Source organism: Pseudophryne corroboree, chromosome 7 (genome assembly GCF_028390025.1).
Source record: "Pseudophryne corroboree isolate aPseCor3 chromosome 7, aPseCor3.hap2, whole genome shotgun sequence".
NCBI lineage: Eukaryota > Metazoa > Chordata > Amphibia > Anura > Myobatrachidae > Pseudophryne > Pseudophryne corroboree.
This window is the reverse complement of record NC_086450.1, coordinates 36,529,812-36,552,034: the sequence shown is the minus strand read 5'-3', so window position 1 is coordinate 36,552,034 and position 22,223 is coordinate 36,529,812. Positions and strand designations below refer to the sequence as shown.

The following is a 22,223-nucleotide window of genomic DNA, read 5'->3' as shown; positions in this document are numbered from 1 at the left end:
ACTGATGGCTCAGAACAAAAAACCTATAGTTAAGCAATAACTATATACAAGTATTGCAGAAGTCCGCACTTGGGACGGGCTCCCAGCATCCACAACGGACTACGAGAAATAGATTTACCGGTGAGTAAAATCTTATTTTCTCTGACGTCCTAGTGGATGCTGGGTACTCCGTAAGGACCATGGGGATTATACCAAAGCTCCCAAACGGGCGGGAGAGTGCGGATGACTCTGCAGCACCGAATGAGCAAACTCAAGGTCCTCCTCAGCCAGGGTATCAAACTTGTAGAATTTTGCAAACGTGTTTGATCCCGACCAGGTAGCAGCTCGGCAAAGTTGTAAAGCCGAGACCCCTCGGGCAGCCGCCCAAGAAGAGCCCACCTTCCTCGTGGAATGGGCTTTGACTGATTTAGGATGCGGCAGTCCAGCCGCAGAATGTGCAAGTTGAATCGTGCAACAGATCCAGCGAGCAATAGTCTGCTTTGAAGCAGGAGCACCCAGCTTGTTGGGTGCATGCAGGATAAACAGCGAGTCAGTTTTTCTGACTCCAGCCGTCCTGGAAACATAGATTTTCAGGGCCCGGACTACATCCAGCAACTTGGAAGCCTCCAAGTCCCGAGTAGCCGCAGGCACCACAATAGGTTGGTTCAAATGGAACGCTGATACCACCTTAGGGAGAAATTGGGGACGAGTCCTCAATTCTGCCCTGTCCATATGGAAGATCAGATAGGGGCTTTTGCATGACAAAGCCACCAACTCTGACACACGCCTAGCCGAAGCCAAGGCCAAAAGCATGACCACTTTCCACGTGAGATATTTCAACTCCACGGTCTGAAGTGGCTCAAACCAATGTGATTTTAGGAAATCCAACACAACGTTGAGATCCCAAGGTGCCACTGGGGGCACAAAAGGGGGCTGAATATGCAGCACTCCCTTAACAAACGTCTGAACTTCAGGCAGTGAAGCCAGTACTTTTTGAAAGAAAATAGACAGGGCCGAAATCTGGACTTTAATGGAACCCAATTTTAGGCCCATAGTCACTCCTGACTGTAGGAAGTGCAGAAATCGACCCAGCTGAAATTCTTCCGTTGGGGCCTTCATAGCCTCACACCAAGCCACATATTTTCGCCATATGCGGTGATAATGACATCCTTCCTAGCTTTTATCAGCGTAGGAATGACTTCAACCGGAATGCCCTTTTCCATCAGGATCCGGCGGTCAACCGCCATGCCGTCAAACGCAGCCGCGGTAAGTCTTGGAACAGACAGGGCCCCTGCTGTAGCAGATCCTGTCTGAGAGGCAGAGGCCAAGGGTCCTCTGAGATCATTTCTTGTAGTTCCGGGTACCAAGTTCTTCTTGGCCAATCCGGAACGATGAGTATAGTTCTTACTCCTCTCTTTCTTATTATCCTCAGTACCTTTGGTATGAGAGGAAGAGGAGGGAACACATAAACCGACTGGTACACCCACGGTGTCACTAGAGCGTCCACAGCTATCGCCTGAGGGTCCCTTGACCTGGCGCAATATCTTTTTAGCTTTTTGTTGAGGCGGGACGCCATCATGTCCACCTGTGGCCTTTCCCAACGATTTACAATCAGCTGGAAGACTTCTGGATGAAGTCCCCACTCTCCCGGGTGGAGGTCGTGCCTGCTGAGGAAGTCTGCTTCCCAGTTATCCACTCCCGGAATGAACACTGCTGACAGTGCTATCACGTGATTTTCCGCCCATCGGAGAATCCTTGTGGCTTCTGCCATCGCCATCCTGCTTCTTGTGCCGCCCTGTCTGTTTACATGGGCGACCGCCGTGATGTTGTCTGACTGAATCAGCACCGGTTGGTTTTGAAGCAGGGATTTTGCCTGACTTAGGGCATTGTAAATGGCCCTTAGTTCCAGAATGTTTATGTGTAGGGAAGCTTCCTGACTCGACCATTGTCCTTGGAAGTTTCTTCCCTGCGTGACTGCCCCCCAACCTCGGAGGCTTGCATCCGTGGTCACCAGGACCCAGTCCTGTATGCCGAATCTGCGGCCCTCGAGTAGATGAGCACTCTGCAGCCACCACAGCAGAGACACCCTGGCCCTCGGGGACAGGGTGATCAACCGATGCATCTGAAGATGCGATCCGGACCACTTGTCTAACAGATCCCACTGAAAGATCCTTGCATGGAACATGCCGAATGGAATTGCCTCGTAAGAAGCTACCATCTTTCCCAGGACTCGCGTGCAGTGATGCACCGACACCTGTTTTGGTTTTAGGAGGTCTCTGACCAGAGATGACAACTCCTTGGCCTTCTCCTCCGGGAGAAACACCTTCTTCTGTTCTGTGTCCAGAATCATACCCAGGAACAGCAGACGCATCGTAGGAACCAGCTGCGACTTCGGGATATTCAGAATCCAGCCGTGCTGTTGTAGTACTTTCTGAGATAGTGCTACTCCGACCAACAACTGCTCCCTGGACCTCGCCTTTATAAGGAGATCGTCCAAGTACGGGATAATTATAACTCCCTTCTTTCGAAGGAGTATCATCATTTCGGCCATTACCTTGGTAAATACCCTCGGTGCCGTGGACAGACCAAACGGCAACGTCTGGAATTGGTAATGGCAGTCCTGTACCACAAATCGGAGGTACACCTGGTGAGGTGGGTAAATGGGGACATGTAGGTAAGCATCCCTGATGTCCAGTGATACCATGTAATCCCCCTCTTCCAGGCTTGCAATAAACGCCCTGAGCGATTCCATTTTGAACTTGAACTTCCTTATATAAGTGTTCAAGGATTTCAAATTTAGAATGGGTCTCACCGAACCGTATGGTTTCGGTACCACAAACATTGTGGAATAGTAACGCCGTCCCTGTTGAAGGAGGGGAACTTTGATTATCACCTGCTGGAGGTACAGCTTGTGAATTGCCGCCAATACTACCTCCCTTTCCTTGGGAGTGGCTGGCAAGGCTGATTTGAGGTAACGGCGAGGGGGAGTCGCCTCGAACTCCAGCTTGTATCCCTGAGATACCACTTGTAGGACCCAGAGATCCACCTGTGAGCGAACCCACTGGTCGCTGAAGTTCCGGAGACGCGCCCCCACCGCACCTGGCTCTACCTGTGGAGCCCCAGCGTCATGCGGTGGATTTTGTGGAAGCAGGGGAGGATTTTTGCTCCTGGGAACTGGCTGTCTGATGCAGCTTCTTTCCTCTTCCCTTGCCTCTGGGCAGAAAGGATGCGCCTCTGACAGGCTTGCCTTTCTGAGGCCAAAAGGACTGTACTTGGTAATACGGTGCTTTCTTAGGCTGTGAGGGAACGTGAGGTAAAAAAGTCGACTTCCCAGCTGTCGCTGTGGATACAAGGTCCGAGAGACCGTCCCCAAACAATTCCTCACCCTTATAAGGCAAAACCTCCATGTGCCTTTTATAATCGGCATCACCTGTCCACTGCCGAGTCCATAATACTCTCCTGGCAGAAATGGACATTGCATTAATTCTAGATGCCAGCCGGCAAATGTCCCTCTGTGCATCTCTCATATATAAGACTACGCCTTTAATATGCTCTATGGTTAGCAATATAGTGTTCCTGTCCAGGGAATCAATGTTATCAGACAGGGAATCAGACCACGCTGCTGCAGCACTACACATCCATGCTGAAGCAATAGCAGGTCTCAGTATAGTACCTGAGTGTGTATACACAGACTTCAGGATAGCCTCCTGCTTTCTATCTGCGGGCTCCTTTAAGGCGGCCGTATCCTGAGAAGGCAGTGCCACCTTTTTTGATAAGCGTGTGAGCGCCTTGTCCACCTTAGGGGATGTCTCCCAGCGTAACCTATCCGTTGGCGGGAAAGGGTACGTCATTAGTAACCGCTTAAAAATTACTAGTTTCTTATCAGGGGAACACCATACTTCGTCACACAATTCATTTAACTCATCAGATGGGGGAAAAGTCACAGGCTGCTTTTTCTCCCCAAACATAATACCCTTTTTTGTGGTAACCGGGTTTATGTCAGAAATGTGTAAAACATCTTTCATAGCCGTAATCATACATCGGATGGCCCTTGTGGACTGTACATTTGTCTCATCTTCGTCGACACTGGAGTCAGACTCCGTGTCGACATCTGTGTCTGCCATCTGAGCTAGCGGGCGTTTTTGAGCCCCTGATGGCCTCTGAGACGCCTGGGCAGGCGCGGGCTGAGATGCCGACTGTCCCATGGCTGTCACGTCGTCAAACCTTTTATGTAAGGAGTTGACACTGTCGGTTAAAACCTTCCACATATCCATCCACTCCGGTGTCGGCCCCGCAGGGGGTGACATCACACTTATCGGCTCCTGCTCCGCCTCCACGTAACCCTCCTCATCAAACATGTCGACACAGCCGTACCGACACACCGCACACACACAGGGAATGCTCTGACTGAGGACAGGACCCCACAAAGTCCTTTGGGGAGACAGAGAGAGAGTATGCCAGCACACACCACAGCGCCATATAAACAGGGATTTACACTAACAAAGGTGAATTTTCCCTATAGCTGCTTAATATATATATACAGTTTGCGCCTAAATTTAGTGCCCCCCCTCTCTTTTTTACCCTTTGAGCCTGGAAACTGCATGGGAGAGCCTGGGGAGCTGTCTTCCAGCGGAGCTGTGAAGAGAAAATGGCGCCGGTGTGCTGAGGGAGATAGCCCCGCCCCCTTCTCGGCGGACTTCTCTCACTTTTATGGCGGGGATTATGCACATATACAGTTTATCAGACTGTATTATGTGCTTTTTGCCATGTAAGGTACTCTAATTGCTGCCCAGGGCCCCCCCCCACAGCGTGCGATCAGGTCAGAATGACCCCAATAGCCAAACACTGCCGGGAAAGCATAGAATTCCTCTATGCCCCTTCTCCCAGACTCTGTCTAGAAACTGTGCCCGAGGAGACGGATATACTTCGAGAGAAGGAAATACACAGATAGTGGTGAGATTCATACCAGCTCACAACGAATTGAAAAACCATGCTGACCAGCAGGAACATGAAGAAACCATGTTAACCCGCATGTAACATGAAGAAACTATGCTAATCAGCAGGAAAGAGGAACAGCAACAGCTGAACCAATACTTAACCAAGTAACAATGCAGGAAAACTAAGCACTGGGCGGGCGCCCAGCATCTTCTACGGACTACGAGAAAAGGATTTACCGGTAGGTAATTAAAATCCTAATATCTCTTACGTCCTAGAGGATGCTGGGGCTCCATTTAGTACCATAGGGATGTACCAAAGCTGACCAGTACGGGAGGGAGAGCACGGAGGCTCCTGCAGAATAGATTGACCAAACTTAAGGTTCTCAGAGGCCAAAGCATCAAACTTGTAGAACTTAGCAAACGTGTTCAACCCTGACCAAGTAGCCGCTAGGCAAAACTGCAAAGCCAAGACACCCCGGGCAGCCGCCCAGGAAGAACCCACTTTACGAGTATAGTGGGCCTTAACAGATTTTGGACATGGCAAGCCTGCTGTAGAATAAGCATGCTGGATATTGAACCTAATCCAGCGAGAAATCGACTGCTTAGAATCAGGACACCCAACCTTGTTGGGATCATAAAGGACAAACAGAGCGTCCGACTTTCTGTGAAGAGAAGTTCTCTTCACAAAAATCTTCAAAACCCTCACAACATCCAAGGACTTTGAGGTAATTGAGGAGTCAGTAGCCACTGGCACCACAATAGGTTGGTTGATATGCTAAAAGCATACACTTGGAAGAAATTGCTGACACGTTCTGAGCTCAGCTCTAACTTCATGGAAAATCAAGTAGGGGCTCTTGCATGACAATGCCCCCAATTCAGACACACGTCTAGCAGATGCCAAAGCCAACAGTGTGACTGCCTTCCAAGTAAGAAACTTGATGTTCACCTCCTGTAAAGTATCGAACCAATCCGACTACAGAAACTGCAGCACCACATTAAGATCCCAAGGTGCCGTAGGAGGCACAAAGGGTGTTGGATGTGCAAAACCCCTTTCAAGAAATTCTGAACCTCAGGGAGGGCAGCCAATTGTTTCTGGAAGAAAGTGGACAAGGCCGAAATCTGGACCCTTATGGAGCCCAAGCGTAGGCCCACATCCACACCTGCTTGCAGAAAGAGGAGAAACCATCCGCTGAAACTCCACCGTAGGAAATTCCTTTGATTCACACCAAGACACATACTTTTTCCAAATCCGATGGCAATGTTTAGACATTACGCCCTTCCTGGTCTGTACCAGGGTAGGAAAGACCCTTTTCGGAATGCCCTTCCGAGCTAAGATCTGGCTTTCAACCTCCATGCCGTCAAACGTAGATGGTTCTCGCGAAGAGGCCTCGGTTCCCCAGTAGAAATTCCAGAAGATCCGCGTACCAAGCCCTTCTTGGCCAGACCGGAGCAATGAGGATCGCCTGAACTCTTAATTTCGTTATGAGTTGAGAATCCTTTGGATGAGTGGAATTGCAGGGAACACATACACTGACTGGAACACCCACGGAGTTACCAGGGCGTTCACCGCCACTGCTTGTGGGTCACTTTTCCTGGAACAGTACCGCCAAAGCTTCTTGTTGAGGCAAGAGGCTACCCATGCCTATGTGAGGTACACCACATCTGCTTGTAACCTCTACGAACACCTCCGGATGGAGGCCCTAAACTCCTGGAAGGATTTCATGTCTGCTGAGGAAGTCCGCTTCCCAGTTGTCCACTCCCGGAATGAAGATTGCTGACAGTGCAACCGCGCGATTTTCTGTTACCTCTGACATTGCAGCTCTGCTCTTCGTTCCACCCTGTCGGTTTATGTAGGACACCGCCGTTACATTATCCGACTGAATCTGAATGGCCTGATCTTGAAAAAAATGTGCCGTTTGTAGAAGGCCGTTGTACCCGGCCCTTAGCTCCAGGATGTTTATCGGAAGGATGGATTCCAGACTTGACCACTTTTCTTAGAAGTATTCCCCTTGGGTGACCGCTCCCCAACCTCCGAGACTTGCATCCGTGGTTAGAAAGACCCAATTCCGAATCCCGAACCTGCGGCCCTCGAGAAGGTGAGAAGTTCGCAGCCAGCAGAGGAATGAAATCCTGGCTTTCGGCGACAGGCGTATTCGCTGGTGCATGTGAAGATGAGATCCCGACCATTTGACCAGGAGATCCAGTTGGAAAGACCGTGCAAGGAATCTTCCGTACTGTCTAGCCTTGGACCACAACACATTCTCCACCGGTAGAAACGCCCTCTGCACTTCCGTGCCAAGAATCATCCCCAGGAAGGAGCGCCTCCTTGTCAGCTCCAAATGTGAAATTGGAAGCTTCAGGATCCACCCAAGATCCCGGGACAGTTGATTTGAGAGAGAAACACTCTGTAACAACATTTTCCTGGAGGATGTTAAGGTCGTCCAGATATGGAATTATGTCCACACCTGGCTTGTAGAGCAGGAGCAGAATTGCTGTCATGGCCTTGATGAACACCCCCGGTGTTGCGTAGAGGCCAAGTGCAGTGTTTGGAACTGGAAGTGACATAGTTGTAGTGTAACCTTATATAGGTCTAGAGAGGTGGCCAGATTGGAATGTGAAGGTACGCACCCCTGATATCCCGGGATACCAAGAAATCCCCTATATCTCGACCAGAGAGCACCGCTCTCAGACTTCCTCCTGAATGGAACACCCACCAGTAGGGGTCCAATGACCTTATGTTTGAATAGTAACCCCTGTTACGTAAATGAGGTGGAACTGGAATAATGACCTGTTAGAATAGCTTCCAGCAGTATTGTACTTTCAGCCAGAGAAGCTAGTAAGCCTGATTTGAAGAATCTGTGAGGCGGGAGTACTAGAAACTCCAGTCTGTACCCCTGGGCAGACTAATGTTTCCCAGGGGACTAGGCAGGATATCGCCTAGATGTTTTACTGAAATCTTTTCAGTCTCTCTCCCACCTGCTGGATCCCCAGGCAGGAAGGTCCACCGTTAAAAACGAAGGTTTTGAGAATACCGACGTCCTAAAAAGGAAATGGAGGAACTTCTGGAAGGGATTGCAGTATAGGTGAAGGATCTAATCCTGGTCTATGCAGCTGCGGAAGGAAGATATGGCAACTTACCCGCAGTTGGCTCGGATATTCACGTATCCCGAGCATCCCAACAGGGCCTCACCCGTGAAGGGCTGACTCAACATACCTTTCTTGGATTCTGTATCCGCAGTCCATTGGTGTAGCCACCGTCCCGTGTGTCGAAACTGCCAGAGCATTGGCCCTGTGTTACGCAGGCCAATCTTCTTCATGCCGTCCAGCCGTGAAGCCTGTAGAATCCTGTATGTGACATAGAAACAAGTACACTCTTACACATAGAATCTAAATCATAAAGTAAGGAGCCTGACCACGTTACAATATCTCCAGAGATCTACACAATAGTGGGTCTCCGAGTCACACCTGCAGCAGTGTATAGTATTAGAGATTAGTCTCAATCTGCGATCAGGCTTTATGGAGGTGTACCAGGTACAGGTAACCAACCATTTATATATATATATATATATATATATATATATATATATATATATATATAAAAATATATCCTGACGAACATACTTTGGAATTGAAATGTTGATACGTACTGCTGTGGTATCTGTACTTATTTGTATCCAGCCATAAGTGCCGCTTCGTATGTATGTATGTATGTATGTATGTATATATAATATATTTCTCATCCCTAATAGCACCAAACATATGTTGCATCCCTCATATGTCATGCATTATATGGGCAAGTGTACGCTTGTTAGGGTACGTAACTGGGGCGAGAGGCACAGTTGTGGGATTGTAATCCCCAGACTACTCCAAAACTGCGGCTTCTTCCCTTTACACTCCCCCCTGTCTATAACCCTGGTACCTCAGAGGATAGCTGTTCCGATGCTTCTGCAGGGAGAAAATGGCGCTGGTGAGTGCTGGATCCGCTCTGAGGAGAACTTTTGCCCCCTGTAATGGCGCGTCTTCCCGCATTTAGATATTATACTGGCCTGAGGTAATTTCTGCAGCAAACAGTGGGTTAGACCTTGTAAGCTATGCATGACCAGTGTAGGGTTCCCTTCGCAGCGCCGCACTACAAGTACCGCTGAGCCCTACGGAGCGCAGCCTGTCAGAGCTGTGCTCCTACCCTTCTGCCGCCATTTCCCGTCGGTGACCCGCTTACCGGGGAACCGGCGTCATACTCAACACTCCATCTTCTGGCTCTGTTAGGGGGTGGCGGCCGTGCTGCGGGAGTGAGCGGTCGCCTCGTGGGCTTGCGATCAGCACCCTAGGGAACTCAGTGTCCTGTCAGCGGAGATAGGGGGGGGGGGCATAGGAACCAACGGTTCTCTAAGTCCCACGAAGCAGGGAGGCATGGTTTTTCAATTCGGTGTGAGCTGGTGTGAATCCCACCACTATCTGTGTATTTCCTTCTCTCGAAGTATGTCCGTCTCCTCGGACACATTTTCTAAACTGAGTCTGGTAGGAGGAGCATAGAGGGAGGAGCCAGCCCACACTATTAAACTCTTAAAGGGCCCATGGCTCCCAAGGGCTACTTCTTTACCCCATGGTACTAAATGGAACCCCAGCATCCTCTAGGACAGGGGTGTCAAAGACAAGGCCCGCGGGCCAAATCCGGCCCGCCAGACCTCGTCTGATGGCCCGCGGTGCCGCCGCCATGAAACCCCCTTCTCCCGAGTGCCCAGCTCGGGGGGGGCGGGGTTTCGCGGAATGACGCGATTGCGTCGTGACGTCACGGCGCAAACGCGTCATTCAACGAAACCCCGTCGGAGGAGGGAGAAGGGAGCCGCGCAGACGAGGAGGGAGAGGCGGCTGAAGAGCGGCGAGAACCGCTTCAAATGTAAGTCAGCCCCTCTCCCTTCCTCTCTTTCTCTCTCTCTCCCTCCTTCCACCACCTGCCGCAATGTGTAAAATGGGGACCTGTACCTGCCGCTATGTGTAAAATGGGGACCTGTGCCTGCCACAATGTGTAAAATGGGGACCTGTGCCTGCCACAATGTGTAAAATGGGGACCTGTGCCTGCCACAATGTGTAAAATGGGGACCTGTGCCTGCCACAATGTGTAAAATGGGGACCTGTACCTGCCGCTATGTGTAAAATGGGGACCTGTGCCTGCCACAATGTGTAAAATGGGGACCTGTACCTGCCGCTATGTGTAAAATGGGGACCTGTGCCTGCCGCAATGAGTAAAATGGGGACCTGTGCCTGCCGCTATGTGTAAAATGGGGACCTGTGCCTGCCGCAATGTGTAAAATGGGGACCTGTGCCTGCCACAATGTGTAAAATGGGGACCTGTGCCTGCCACAATGTGTAAAATGGGGACCTGTACCTGCCGCTATGTGTAAAATGGGGACCTGTGCCTGCCGCAATGTGTAAAATGGGGACCTGTGCCTGCCACAATGTGTAAAATGGGGACCTGTGCCTGCCACAATGTGTAAAATGGGGACCTGTACCTGCCGCTATGTGTAAAATGGGGACCTGTACCTGCCGCTATGTGTAAAATGGGGACCTGTACCTGCCGCTATGTGTAAAATGGGGACCTGTGCCTGCCGCAATGTGTAAAATGGGGACCTGTGCCTGCCGCAATGTGTAAAATGGGGACCTGTGCCTGCCACAATGTGTAAAATGGGGACCTGTACCTGCCGCTGTGTGTAAAATGGGGACCTGTACCTGCCGCTATGTGTAAAATGGGGACCTGTGCCTGCCGCAATGTGTAAAATGGGGACCTGTGCCTGCCGCAATGTGTAAAATGGGGACCTGTGCCTGCCGCAATGTGTAAAATGGGGACCTGTGCACTATAAAAGGGGGCACATGGCTGGGCACTTTAAAAGGGGGCAGATGGCTGGGCACATATAAGGCAGGTGGAGCGGTAAATTTTGGATAGACCTACAGATACAACCGGCCCTTTGATGGGGACCAAACTGCTGATGCGGCCCCCGATGAATTTGAGTTTGACACCCCTGCTCTAGGACGTAAGAGAAAATGGAACTTTCAAATAGACCAGCTTCTGGCTGGCGTGTTTAGATAGTCATGCACGGATCAGTGAGATCCGTGCATGCTTCTCTGTGGAAAAGTGTTAAAATTTAAAAAAACAATTGCGTGGGGTCCCCCTCCTAAGCATAACCAGCCTCGGGCTCTTTGAGCCAGTCCTGGTTGTTTAAATAACGGACATTTTTTTAGTAGGGTTCCCCGTATTTAGACAACCAGCACCAGGCTCTTGGGCCGGTTCTGGTTCCAAAAATACGAGGGACAAAAGACGTGGGGGTCCCCTGTATTTTTAAAACCAGCAACGGGCTCCCCTAGCCAGGGAGGTGATGCCGTGGCCAGGGGGACACTTTTATATAGGTCTCTGCGGCCAAAGCATCACTCCCCCCAACTAGTCACCCCTGGCCGGGGGTTCCCTGGGGAAATATACCACAATGAGGGAATCCTGCCCACCTCTGCCATAAGAAGAACACTGTATAGACCAGGGGTTGCCAAACCTGGTCCTCGAGAGCTACCAACAGTTTGCGTTTTCCAGCTCACCTAGCAGGTGCACAGGTGCAGTCATTACTAACTGACACATTTTAAAATATCCACAGTTGGAGCTAATAACTTCACTTGTGATTCTGTGAGGAGACCTGAAAAACGTGAACTGTTGATAGCTCCTGAGTACCAGGGTTGGCTACCCCTGGTATAGACCATTCTACAAGAGAAAGCACATGTGGCTTCCAATAACACAATGAAGTCTGCATATTACAGTACTTGCAGACACTGCTCCTGTATGGCGGGGCTTCTGGATTTAGGCTCCCAATTTAAAAAAACAATTGTAAACCTGTCATATTATGCGATATTTGCCCCACGGATGACTTTTAAAAATAATAGAGGAAAGTGAGGTAAAGTCTGACATACACAAATGGCATGTGGTTCATGAGATGAGCGCAGTTATCTGCGTACACTAGTCACGGACAATCATTATGGTGGTTACGTATCATCTCGTGTGAGCGATTACCTTAGCCTGAAGCATGGAGATCTTCCCGGGGAAATACGTGACGACGATCTGCTTGCCGAATGCCTGAGACAGCAGGTAGCAGCATGTGGCCCCCAGCGAGGTTAGTGTGCAGCACAGGAATAGGCCTTGCCAGGGGCCAAACAGGGCTCCGCCAAGCAGGTTCTGCAGGGACACAGGAAGAATATGGTCTGAGCATTACTATTTTAACATCTAAGCAGCAGGGATGCTAAGGTGCATGGAAATAATATTGTTTGGGTCACCCTCATAGCCAGCTGAGTACAGAGAGAAAAAATAAGATTTTACTTACCGATAAATCTATTTCTCATAGTCCGTAGTGGATGCTGGGACTCCGTCAGGACCATGGGGAATAGCGGCTCCGCAGGAGACAAGGCACAAAATTTAAAAGTTTGACCACTAGGTGGTGTGTACTGGCTCCTCCCCCTATGACCCTCCTCCAAGCCTCAGTTAGGATACTGTGCCCGGACGAGCGTACACAATAAGGAAGGATTTTGAATCCCGGGTAAGACTCATACCAGCCACACCAATCACACCGTACAACTTGTGATCTGAACCCAGTTAACAGTATGATAACGTAGGAGCCTCTGAAAAGATGGCTCACAACAATAAACAACCCGATTTTTTTGTAACAATAACTATGTACAAGTATTGCAGACAATCCGCACTTGGGATGGGCGCCCAGCATCCACTACGGACTATGAGAAATAGATTTATCGGTAAGTAAAATCTTATTTTCTCTGACGTCCTAGTGGATGCTGGGACTCCGTCAGGACCATGGGGATTATACCAAAGCTCCCAAACGGGCGGGAGAGTGCGGATGACTCTGCAGCACCGAATGAGAGAACTCCAGGTCCTCCTTAGCCAGGGTATCAAATTTGTAGAATTTTACAAACGTGTTCTCCCCTGACCACGTAGCTGCTCGGCAGAGTTGTAATGCCGAGACCCCTCGGGCAGCCGCCCAAAATGAGCCCACCTTCCTTGTGGAGTGGGCATTGACAGATTTAGGCCGTGGCAGGCCTGCCACAGAATGTGCCAGTTGAATTGTGCTACAAATCCAACGAGCAATCGTCTGCTTAGAAGCAGGAGCACCCATCTTGTTGGGTGCATATAGTATAAACAGCGAGTCAGATTTTCTGACTCCAGCCGTCCTTGAAATATATATTTTCAATGCTCTGACAACGTCCAGCAACTTGGAATCCTCCAAATCGCTAGTAGCCGCAGGCACCACAATAGGCTGGTTCAGGTGAAACGCTGAGACCACCTTAGGCAGAAAATGAGGACGCGTCCTCAATTCTGCCCTGTCCGAATGGAAAATCAGATATGGGCTTTTATACGACAAAGCCGCCAATTCTGACACTCTCCTGGCTGAAGCCAGAGCCAGTAGCATGGTTACTTTCCATGTAAGATATTTCAAATCTACCGATTTGAGTGGCTCAAACCAATGGGATTTGAGAAAATCCAAAACTACATTGAGATCCCACGGTGCCACTGGGGGCACAACCGGGGCTGTATATGTAGTACTCCTTTTACAAAAGTCTGGACTTCAGGAACTGAAGCCAATTCTTTCTGGAAGAAAATCGACAGGGCCGAAATTTGAACCTTAATGGACCCTAATTTGAGGCCCATAGATAATCCTGTTTGCAGGAAATGTAGGAATCGACCCAGTTGAAATTCCTCTGTCGGGGCCTTCCTGGCCTCACACCATGCAACATATTTTCTCCAAATGCGGTGATAATGTTGTGCAGTCACCTCCTTCCTGGCTTTGACCAGGGTAGGGATGACCTCTTCCGGAATGCCTTTTTCCTTTAGGATCCGGCGTTCAACCGCCATGCCGTCAAACGCAGCCGCGGTAAGTCTTGGAATAGACACGGTCCCTGCTGAAGCAGATCCCTTCTTAGAGGTAGAGGCCACGGATCTTCCGTGAGCATCTCCTGAAGTTCCGGGTACCAAGTCCTTCTTGGCCAGTCCGGAGCCACTAGTATCGTTCTTACTCCCCTTTGCCGTATAATTCTCAGTACCTTGGGTATGAGAGGCAGAGGAGGGAACACATACACTGACTGGTACACCCATGGTGTTACCAGAGCGTCCACAGCTATTGCCTGAGGATCTCTTGACCTGGCGCAATACCTGTCCAGTTTTTTGTTGAGGCGGGACGCCATCATGTCCACCATTGGTCTTTCCCAATGGACCACAATCATGTGGAAGACTTCTGGATGAAGTCCCCACTCTCCCGGGTGAAGATCGTGTCTGCTGAGGAAGTCTGCTTCCCAGTTGTCCACTCCCGGAATGAACACTGCCGACAGTGCTATCACATGATTTTCCGCCCAGCGAAGAATCCTTGCAGCTTCTGCCATTGCCCTCCTGCTTCTTGTGCCGCCCTGTCTGTTTACGTGGGCGACTGCCGTGATGTTGTCCGACTGGATCAACACCGGCTGACCCTGAAGCAGAGGTTTTGCCAGGCTTAGAACATTGTAGATTGCTCTTAGTTCCAGTATATTTATGTGAAGAGACGTTTCCAGGCTTGACCACACGCCCTGGAAGTTTCTTCCTTGTGTGACCGCTCCCCAGCCTCTCAGGCTGGCATCCGTGGTCACTAGGACCCAGTTCTGTATGCCGAATCTGCGGCCCTCCAACAGATGAGCACTCTGCAACCACCATAGCAGAGAGACCCTTGTCCTTGTCGACAATTTTATCCGCTGATGCATCTGCAGATGCGATCCGGACCATTTGTCTAGCAGATCCCACTGAAAAATTCGTGCATGGAATCTGCCGAATGGAATCGCTTCGTAAGAAGCCACCATTTTTCCCAGGACTCTTGTGCATTGATGCACAGACACTGTCCCTGGTTTTAGGAGGTTCCTGACTAGTTCGGATAACTCCCTGGCTTTCTCCTCTGGACGAAATACCTTTTTCTGAACAGTGTCCAGAATCATCCCTAGGAACAGCAGACGTGTCGTCGGGATCAGTTGGGATTTTGGAAAATTCAGAATCCACCCGTGCTGTTGGAGCACTACTTGAGTTAGTGCTACTCCGACCTCCAGCTGTTCTCTGGATCTTGCCCTTATCAGGAGATCGTCCAAGTAAGGGATAATTAATACGCCTTCTTTTCGAAGAAGGATCATCATTTCGGCCATCACCTTGGTAAAGACCCTGGGTGCCGTGGACAATCCAAACGGCAGCGTCTGAAACTGATAATGACAGTTTTGTACCACGAACCTGAGGAACCCTTGGTGTGAAGGGCAAATTGGGACATGAAGGTAAGCATCCTTGATGTCCAAGGACACCCTAAAATCCCCTTCTTCCAGATTCGCTATCACTGCTCTGAGTGACTCCATCTTGAACTTGAATTTTTGTATGTACAGGTTCAGAGATTTCAGATTTAAAATAGGTCTTACCGAGCCGTCCGGCTTCGGTACCACAAATAGCGTGGAGTAATACCCCTTTCCCTGTTGTAGAAGGGGTACCTTGACTATCACCTGCTGAGAATACAGCTTGTGAATGGCTTCCAATACCGTCGCCCTGTCGGAGGGAGACGTTGGCAAAGCAGACTTTAGGAAACGGCGAGGGGGAGACTTCTCGAATTCCAACCTGTAACCCTGAGATACTACCTGCAGGATCCAGGGGTCCACCTGCGAGTGAGCCCACTGTGCGCTGAAATTCTTGAGGCGACCCCCCACCGCCCCCGAGTCCGCTTGTAAGGTCCCAGCGTCATGCTGAGGCCTTTGCAGAAGCCGGGGAGGACTTCTGCTCCTGGGAAGGGGCTGCATGGTGCAGTCTCTTACCCTTTCCTTTGCCTCGGGGCAAATATGAATGTCCTTTTGCTCGCTTGTTCTTATAGGAACGAAAGGACTGCGGCTGAAAAGACTGCGTCTTTTTCTGTTGGGAGGGGACTTGAGGTAAAAAGGTGGACTTCCCGGCTGTTGCCGTGGCTACCAAATCCGATAGACCGACCCCAAATAATTCCTCCCCTTTATACGGTAATACTTCCATATGCCGTTTGGAATCCGCATCGCCTGACCACTGTCGTGTCCATAGACTTCTTCTGGCAGATATGGACATCGCACTTACTCTTGATGCCAGAGTGCAGATATCTCTCTGTGCATCTCGCATATAAAGGAATGCATCCTTTAATTGCTCTATAGTCAATAAAATACTGTCCCTATCCAGGGTATCAATATTTTCAGTCAGGGACTCCGACCAAGCCACCCCAGCACTGCACATCCAGGCTGAGGCGATTGCTGGTCGCAGTATAACACCAGTATGTGTGTATATACTTTTTAGAGTATTTTCCAGCCTCCTATCAGCTGGATCCTTGAGGGCGGCCGTATCAGGAGACGGTAACGCAACTTGTTTGGATAAACGTGTGAGCGCCTTGTCCACCCAAGGGGGTGTTTCCCAGCGCGCCCTAACCTCTGGCGGGAAAGGGTATAATGCCAATAACTTCTTTGAAATTAGCAGTTTTTTATCAGGGGTAACCCACGCTTCATCACACACGTCATTCAATTCCTCTGATTCAGGAAAAACTACAGGTAGTTTTTTCAGACCCCACATAATACCCCTTTTTGTGGTACTTGCAGTATCAGAGATATGCAAAGCCTCCTTCATTGCCGTGATCATATAACGTGTGGCCCTACTGGAAAATACGTTCGTTTCTTCACCGTCGACACTAGATTCGGTGTCCGTGTCTGGGTCTGTGTCGACCGACTGAGGCAAAGGGCGTTTTACAGCCCCTGACGGTGTTTGAGACGCCTGTACAGGTGCTAATTGGTTTGTCGGCCGTCTCACGTCGTCAACCGACTTTTGCAGCGTGCTGACATTATCACGTAATTCCATAAACAAAGCCATCCATTCCGGTGACGACTCCCTAGGGTGTGACATCACCATTACCGGCAATTGCTCCGCCTCCACACCAACATCGTCCTCATACATGTCGACACACACGTACCGACACACAGCAGACACACAGGGAATGCTCTGATAGAAGACAGGACCCCACTAGCCCTTTGGGGAGACAGAGGGGGAGTTTGCCAGCACACACCAAAGCGCTATAATTATATAGGAACAACCTTATATAAGTGTTGTTTCCTTACAGCTGCTTAAATATATATAATATCGCCAAAAAATGCCCCCCCTCTGTTTTTTACCCTGTTTCTGTAGTGCAGTGCAGGGGAGAGCCTGGGAGCCTTCCTAGCAGCGGAGCTGTGTAGGAAAATGGCGCTGTGTGCTGAGGAGATAGGCCCCGCCCCCTATTCCGGCGGGCTCTTCTCCCGGTTTTTCTGAGACCTGGCAGGGGTGAAATACATCCATATAGCCTCAGGGACTATATGTGATGTATTCTTTTTAGCCAGAAAGGTAATCTCATTGCTGCCCAGGGCACCCCCCCCCCAGCGCCCTGCACCCTCCGTGACCGCTGGTGTGAAGTGTGCCTGAGCGCAATGGCGCACAGCTGCAGTGCTGTGCGCTACCTCATGAAGACTGAAAAGCCTTCAGCCGCCGGTTTCTGGACCTCTTCTTACTTCGGCATCTGCAAGGGGGTCGGCGGCGCGGCTCCGGTGACCCATCCAGGCTGTACCTGTGATCGTCCCTCTGGAGCTAGTGTCCAGTAGCCTAAGAAGCAAATCCATCCTGCACGCAGGTGAGTTCACTCCTTCTCCCCTAGGTCCCTCGTTGCAGTGAGCCTGTTGCCAGCAGGACTCACTGAAAATAAGAAACCTATCAAAACTTTTACTCTAAGCAGCTCTTTATGAGAGCCACCTAGATTGCACCCTGCTCGGACGGGCACAAAAACCTAACTGAGGCTTGGAGGAGGGTCATAGGGGGAGGAGCCAGTACACACCACCTAGTGGTCAAACTTTTACATTTTGTGCCCTGTCTCCTGCGGAGCTGCTATTCCCCATGGTCCTGACGGAGTCCCAGCATCCACTAGGACGTCAGAGAAAAAAGAAAAAACCTGAGAAGGTATACAGTGCGGCTCCTCCCACCCCAACCCCAGAAGGTATACAGTGCGGCTCCTCCCACCCCAACCCCAGAAGGTATACAGTGCGGCTCCTCCCACCCCAACCCCAGAAGGTATATAGTGCGGCTCCTCCCACTCCAACCCCAGAAGGTATATAGTGCGGCTCCTCCCACCCCAACCCCAGAAGGTATATAGTGCGGCTCCTCCCACCCCAACCCCAGAAGGTATATAGTGCGGCTACTCCCACCCCAACCCGGGAAGGTATATAGTGCGGCTCCTCCCACCCCAACCCCAGAAGGTATATAGTGCGGCTCCTCCCACCCCAACCCCAGAAGGTATATAGTGCGGCTACTCCCACCCCAACCCGGGAAGGTATATAGTGCGGCTCCTCCCACTCCAACCCCAGAAGGTATATAGTGCGGCTCCTCCCACCCCAACCCCAGAAGGTATATAGTGCGGCTACTCCCACCCCAACCCGGGAAGGTATATAGTGCGGCTCCTCCCACCCCAACCCCAGAAGGCATATAGTGTGACTCCTCCCATCCCAACCCCGGAAGGTATATACAGTTGTGCTCATAAGTTTACATACCCTAGCAGAATTTGTGAATTTTCTGGCCATTTGTCTGAGAATATGAATGGTAACTCTCAAACTTTTCTTTCACTCATGGTTAGTGGTTGGGTGAAGCCATTTATTGTCAAACAACTGTGTTTACTCTTTTTAAATCATAATGACAACAGAAACTACCCAAATGACCCTGATCAAAAGTTTACATACCCCAGTTCTTAATACCATGTATTGCCCCCTTTAACATCAATGACATCTTGAAGTCTTTTGTGGTAGTTGTGGATGAGGCTCTTTATTTTCTCAGATGGTAAAGCTGCCCATTCTTCTTGGCAAAAAGCCTCCAGTTCCTGTAAAGTCTTGGGCTGTCTTGCATGAACTGCACGTTTGAGATCTCCCCAGAGTGGCTCAATGATATTGAGGTCAGGAGACTGAGATGGCCACTCCTGAACTTTCACTTTATTCTGCTGTAGCCAATGACAGGTCGACTTGGCCTTGTGTTTTGGATCATTGTCATGTTGGAACGTCCAAGTACGTCCCATGCGCAGCTTCCGGGCTGATGAGTGCAAATTTTTCTCCAGTATTTTCTGATAACATGCTGCATTCATCTTGCCATCCATTTTGACCAAGTTTCCAGTGCCTTTGTAGCTCACACATCCCCAAAACATCAGCGATGCACCTCCGTGTTTCACAGTAGGAATGGTGTACCTTTCATCATAGGCCTTGTTGACTCCTCTCCAAATGTAACGTTTATGGTTGTGGCCAAAAAGTTCAATTTTGGTCTCATCACTCCAAATGACTTTGTTCCAGAAGTTTTGAGGCTTGTCTCTGTGCTGTTTGGAGTATTGTAAGCGGGATGCTTTGTGGCATTTGCGTAGTAATGGCTTTCTTCTGGCGACTCGACCATGCAGCCCATTTTTCTTCACATGCCTCCTTATTGTGCATCTTGAAACAACCACACCACTTTTTTTCAGAGAGTCCTGTATTTCAGCTGAAGTTATTTGTGGATTTTTCTTTGCATCCCGAACAATTTTCCTGGCAGTTGTGGCTGAAATTTTTGTTGGTCTACCTTACCGTGATTCCCTCGTTTTCCACTTCTTAATTAGAGTTTGAACACTGCTGATTGGCATTCTCAATTGCTTGGATATCTTTTTATATCCCTTTCCTGTTTTATACAGTTCAATTACCTTTTCCCGCAGATCCTTTGACAATTCTTTTGCTTTCCCCATGACTCAGAATCCAGACACGTCAATGCAAAACTGGATGAAAGATGCAAGGGTCTTTCAGGAGTCCAGAAACTCACTGACCTTTTATACACACACACTGATTACAAGCAAACAAATCACAGGTGAGGATGGTTACCTTTAGTAGCCATTCAAACCCGTTTGTGTCAACTTGTGTGCATGTTATTAGACCAAAATCTCCAGGGTATGTAAACTTTTGATCAGGGTCATTTGGGTAGTTTCTGTTGTCATTAGGATTTAAAAAGAATAAACACAGTTGTTTGACAATAAATGGCTTCACCCAACCACTAACCATGAGTGAAAGAAAAGTTTGTGAGTTATCATTCATATTCTCTGACAAATGGCCAGAAAATCACAAATTCTGCTAGGGTATGTAAACTTATGAGCACAACTGTATATATATATACACACACATATAAGTGGGGGGAAGCACAACAATATGATTTAGTAGGAGTGATGTCATCAAAACACCTAGACTTGTCAGCTCTTCCGATACAGCCACCCAATAATCCAAAGTCTCCCGGACAGTATGGGAGATTAGGGAAGCATGAATTATTATTATTTATTAACAGTTTCTTATATAGCGCAGCAAATTCCGTTGCGCTTTACAACTGGACACAATGATAATGATAAGACAAAACTGGGTAATAACAAAACAGTCACAGAGGTAGGAGGGCCCTGCTCGCAAGCTTACAATGAATTAACTATGTTGTGCGTAATGAAACAGATGCAAACACTATTCACTTAATTCCACTGGGAAATTTATGAAAACATTTAGGCAACTGTAACCCATAGCAACCACATTGCAACAGTTGTCTATTACAGCCTGTAGTAGAGGTTTTTTTCTTTAAGTTAGTGTTTATAGAAATCTTCTCCTGCCACAGCTCTTCTTCAGTGTCTTTGTATTACATCCTACCGCAGTTGCAGTCTATAATTCTCTGCTTTACAGAAAGTAAAAAGACAACATTCAGAAAGAGTAAGGTAACATAATATAAGTATGCCGTTACTGTAGCTAGCTGTCACACTGGGGATAATTAGATGCTTACACATTGTATTTTTTGGAGCTTCATCACACTAACAGACAATCTATGCTCCGTCCACTCAGGACACAGCCTAGAAAGACAGGCCATGCTATATACAGATGGGGATGCAGTTAATATCCCGAAGGACGGGACCCCGTCGGTCGATATACAGACGCCGGAATCCCGAAGGACGCCATAAGCCTGGTGTCTAAATCCTGAGGGTGCTCGGGATCCCAGCATCAAAATACAGACAGCCAGAATCCCGCTCGTTCTTCTAGGGGGACGCACTGGTGTCCTTCTGCTGGGGGTAGGGAGTTAGGATTAGGCATTAGAAGAGAGGTCAGGGTGCAGGGACGGGAAGGTTAGGGTTAGTTACTGGGAAGGGAGGGTTAGGTTTAGGCAGTTAAAAGGGGAGGCACTCGATATACCGGTTGTCAGGATCCCTGCGCCGAGATCCTGACCGCCGGTTTACCGACAACTATTCTCCCTCTTGGGGTGTCCGTTTTGTCATTCTTGGTACCATAATTAGCCTCAGTCTTGGTTTGCGGCTTGGAGGTGTACATCCATCTGGCACCTGGCAGAGCGTCCCGAGGGCTCGGATACGTACCCCCACAAATATACCCGTTGAGATCGGGCGCCGCTCCGTCACTTCCGGTCAGCGGTTCTGTTGTGTACAACCGATTTACGTCTCCTGGATGGCATCACGTCACATCCGGGATTGTTGACAGATAATAAACAAGTTCTGTACGTTGCTTGCCAAACGAAAATAGGGAAACAGTATAAATTAATTATAGTGCATAAATAGACACTAATTGAGAATAAAACTATAATAATACAATAAAGATTTTTTTGCTATATTTAAAAAGACATTTTTTTAATATATTTAAAAAGACATAAAAAATACACAATGATGTGGAATGGTTCCTAATATAGCAGAGGGAGACAACGGAAAACAATGGTTTCTAGAGGAACCACTTAATCTCAAAATCGCTATTGAGACCTTCTGGTTTCAGTGTCCCTAAGTCATAAATCATCTTCAATCCCAGATTGGTTGAACTCGATCCCGGGGGGCCAATTCAAACGGCTGAGACGCAACTGTAACAAACATGAGGTATTCGTAGAACAGGCAAAGGAACTACAGGACAAATTCAGGACATCAGGCTACAACTCAGAAAAAGTCACCATCTCACTGACTAAGGCATCAGATACAGATAGGAAAGATTTATTGGCTATCAAGGAGAAGAAAACAGATACCAGAAGTTACGATTGGTCGTTCATTACTTCTTTTAGTAGTCAGTATAAAAGCCTGGAAAGTTCATTACACAGACATTGGAAGGTCCTCAAAAAAGATCCAATAATAGGTAGTCTCCTACCGACAAGGCCGAAATGCATCTTTAAAAAGGCACCAAATATAAGGATGAGTTTGGTAAAAAGCACCCAGCCAGGTACCAAAAGGA

The 22,223-nt window shown here is 49.0% G+C and overlaps 1 protein-coding gene across 1 annotated transcript in view; it reads right to left on the bottom strand.

The window, feature by feature from the left end:
- Nucleotides 1–22,223, bottom strand: part of TMEM41A (transmembrane protein 41A) — a 42,198-nt gene that overhangs the window by 4,387 nt on the left and 15,588 nt on the right. The window contains exon 3 of the mRNA XM_063933011.1: nt 11,965–12,126. Coding sequence (XP_063789081.1) covers nt 11,965–12,126 — 162 coding nt within the window. The remainder of the gene's footprint in view (nt 1–11,964; nt 12,127–22,223) is intronic.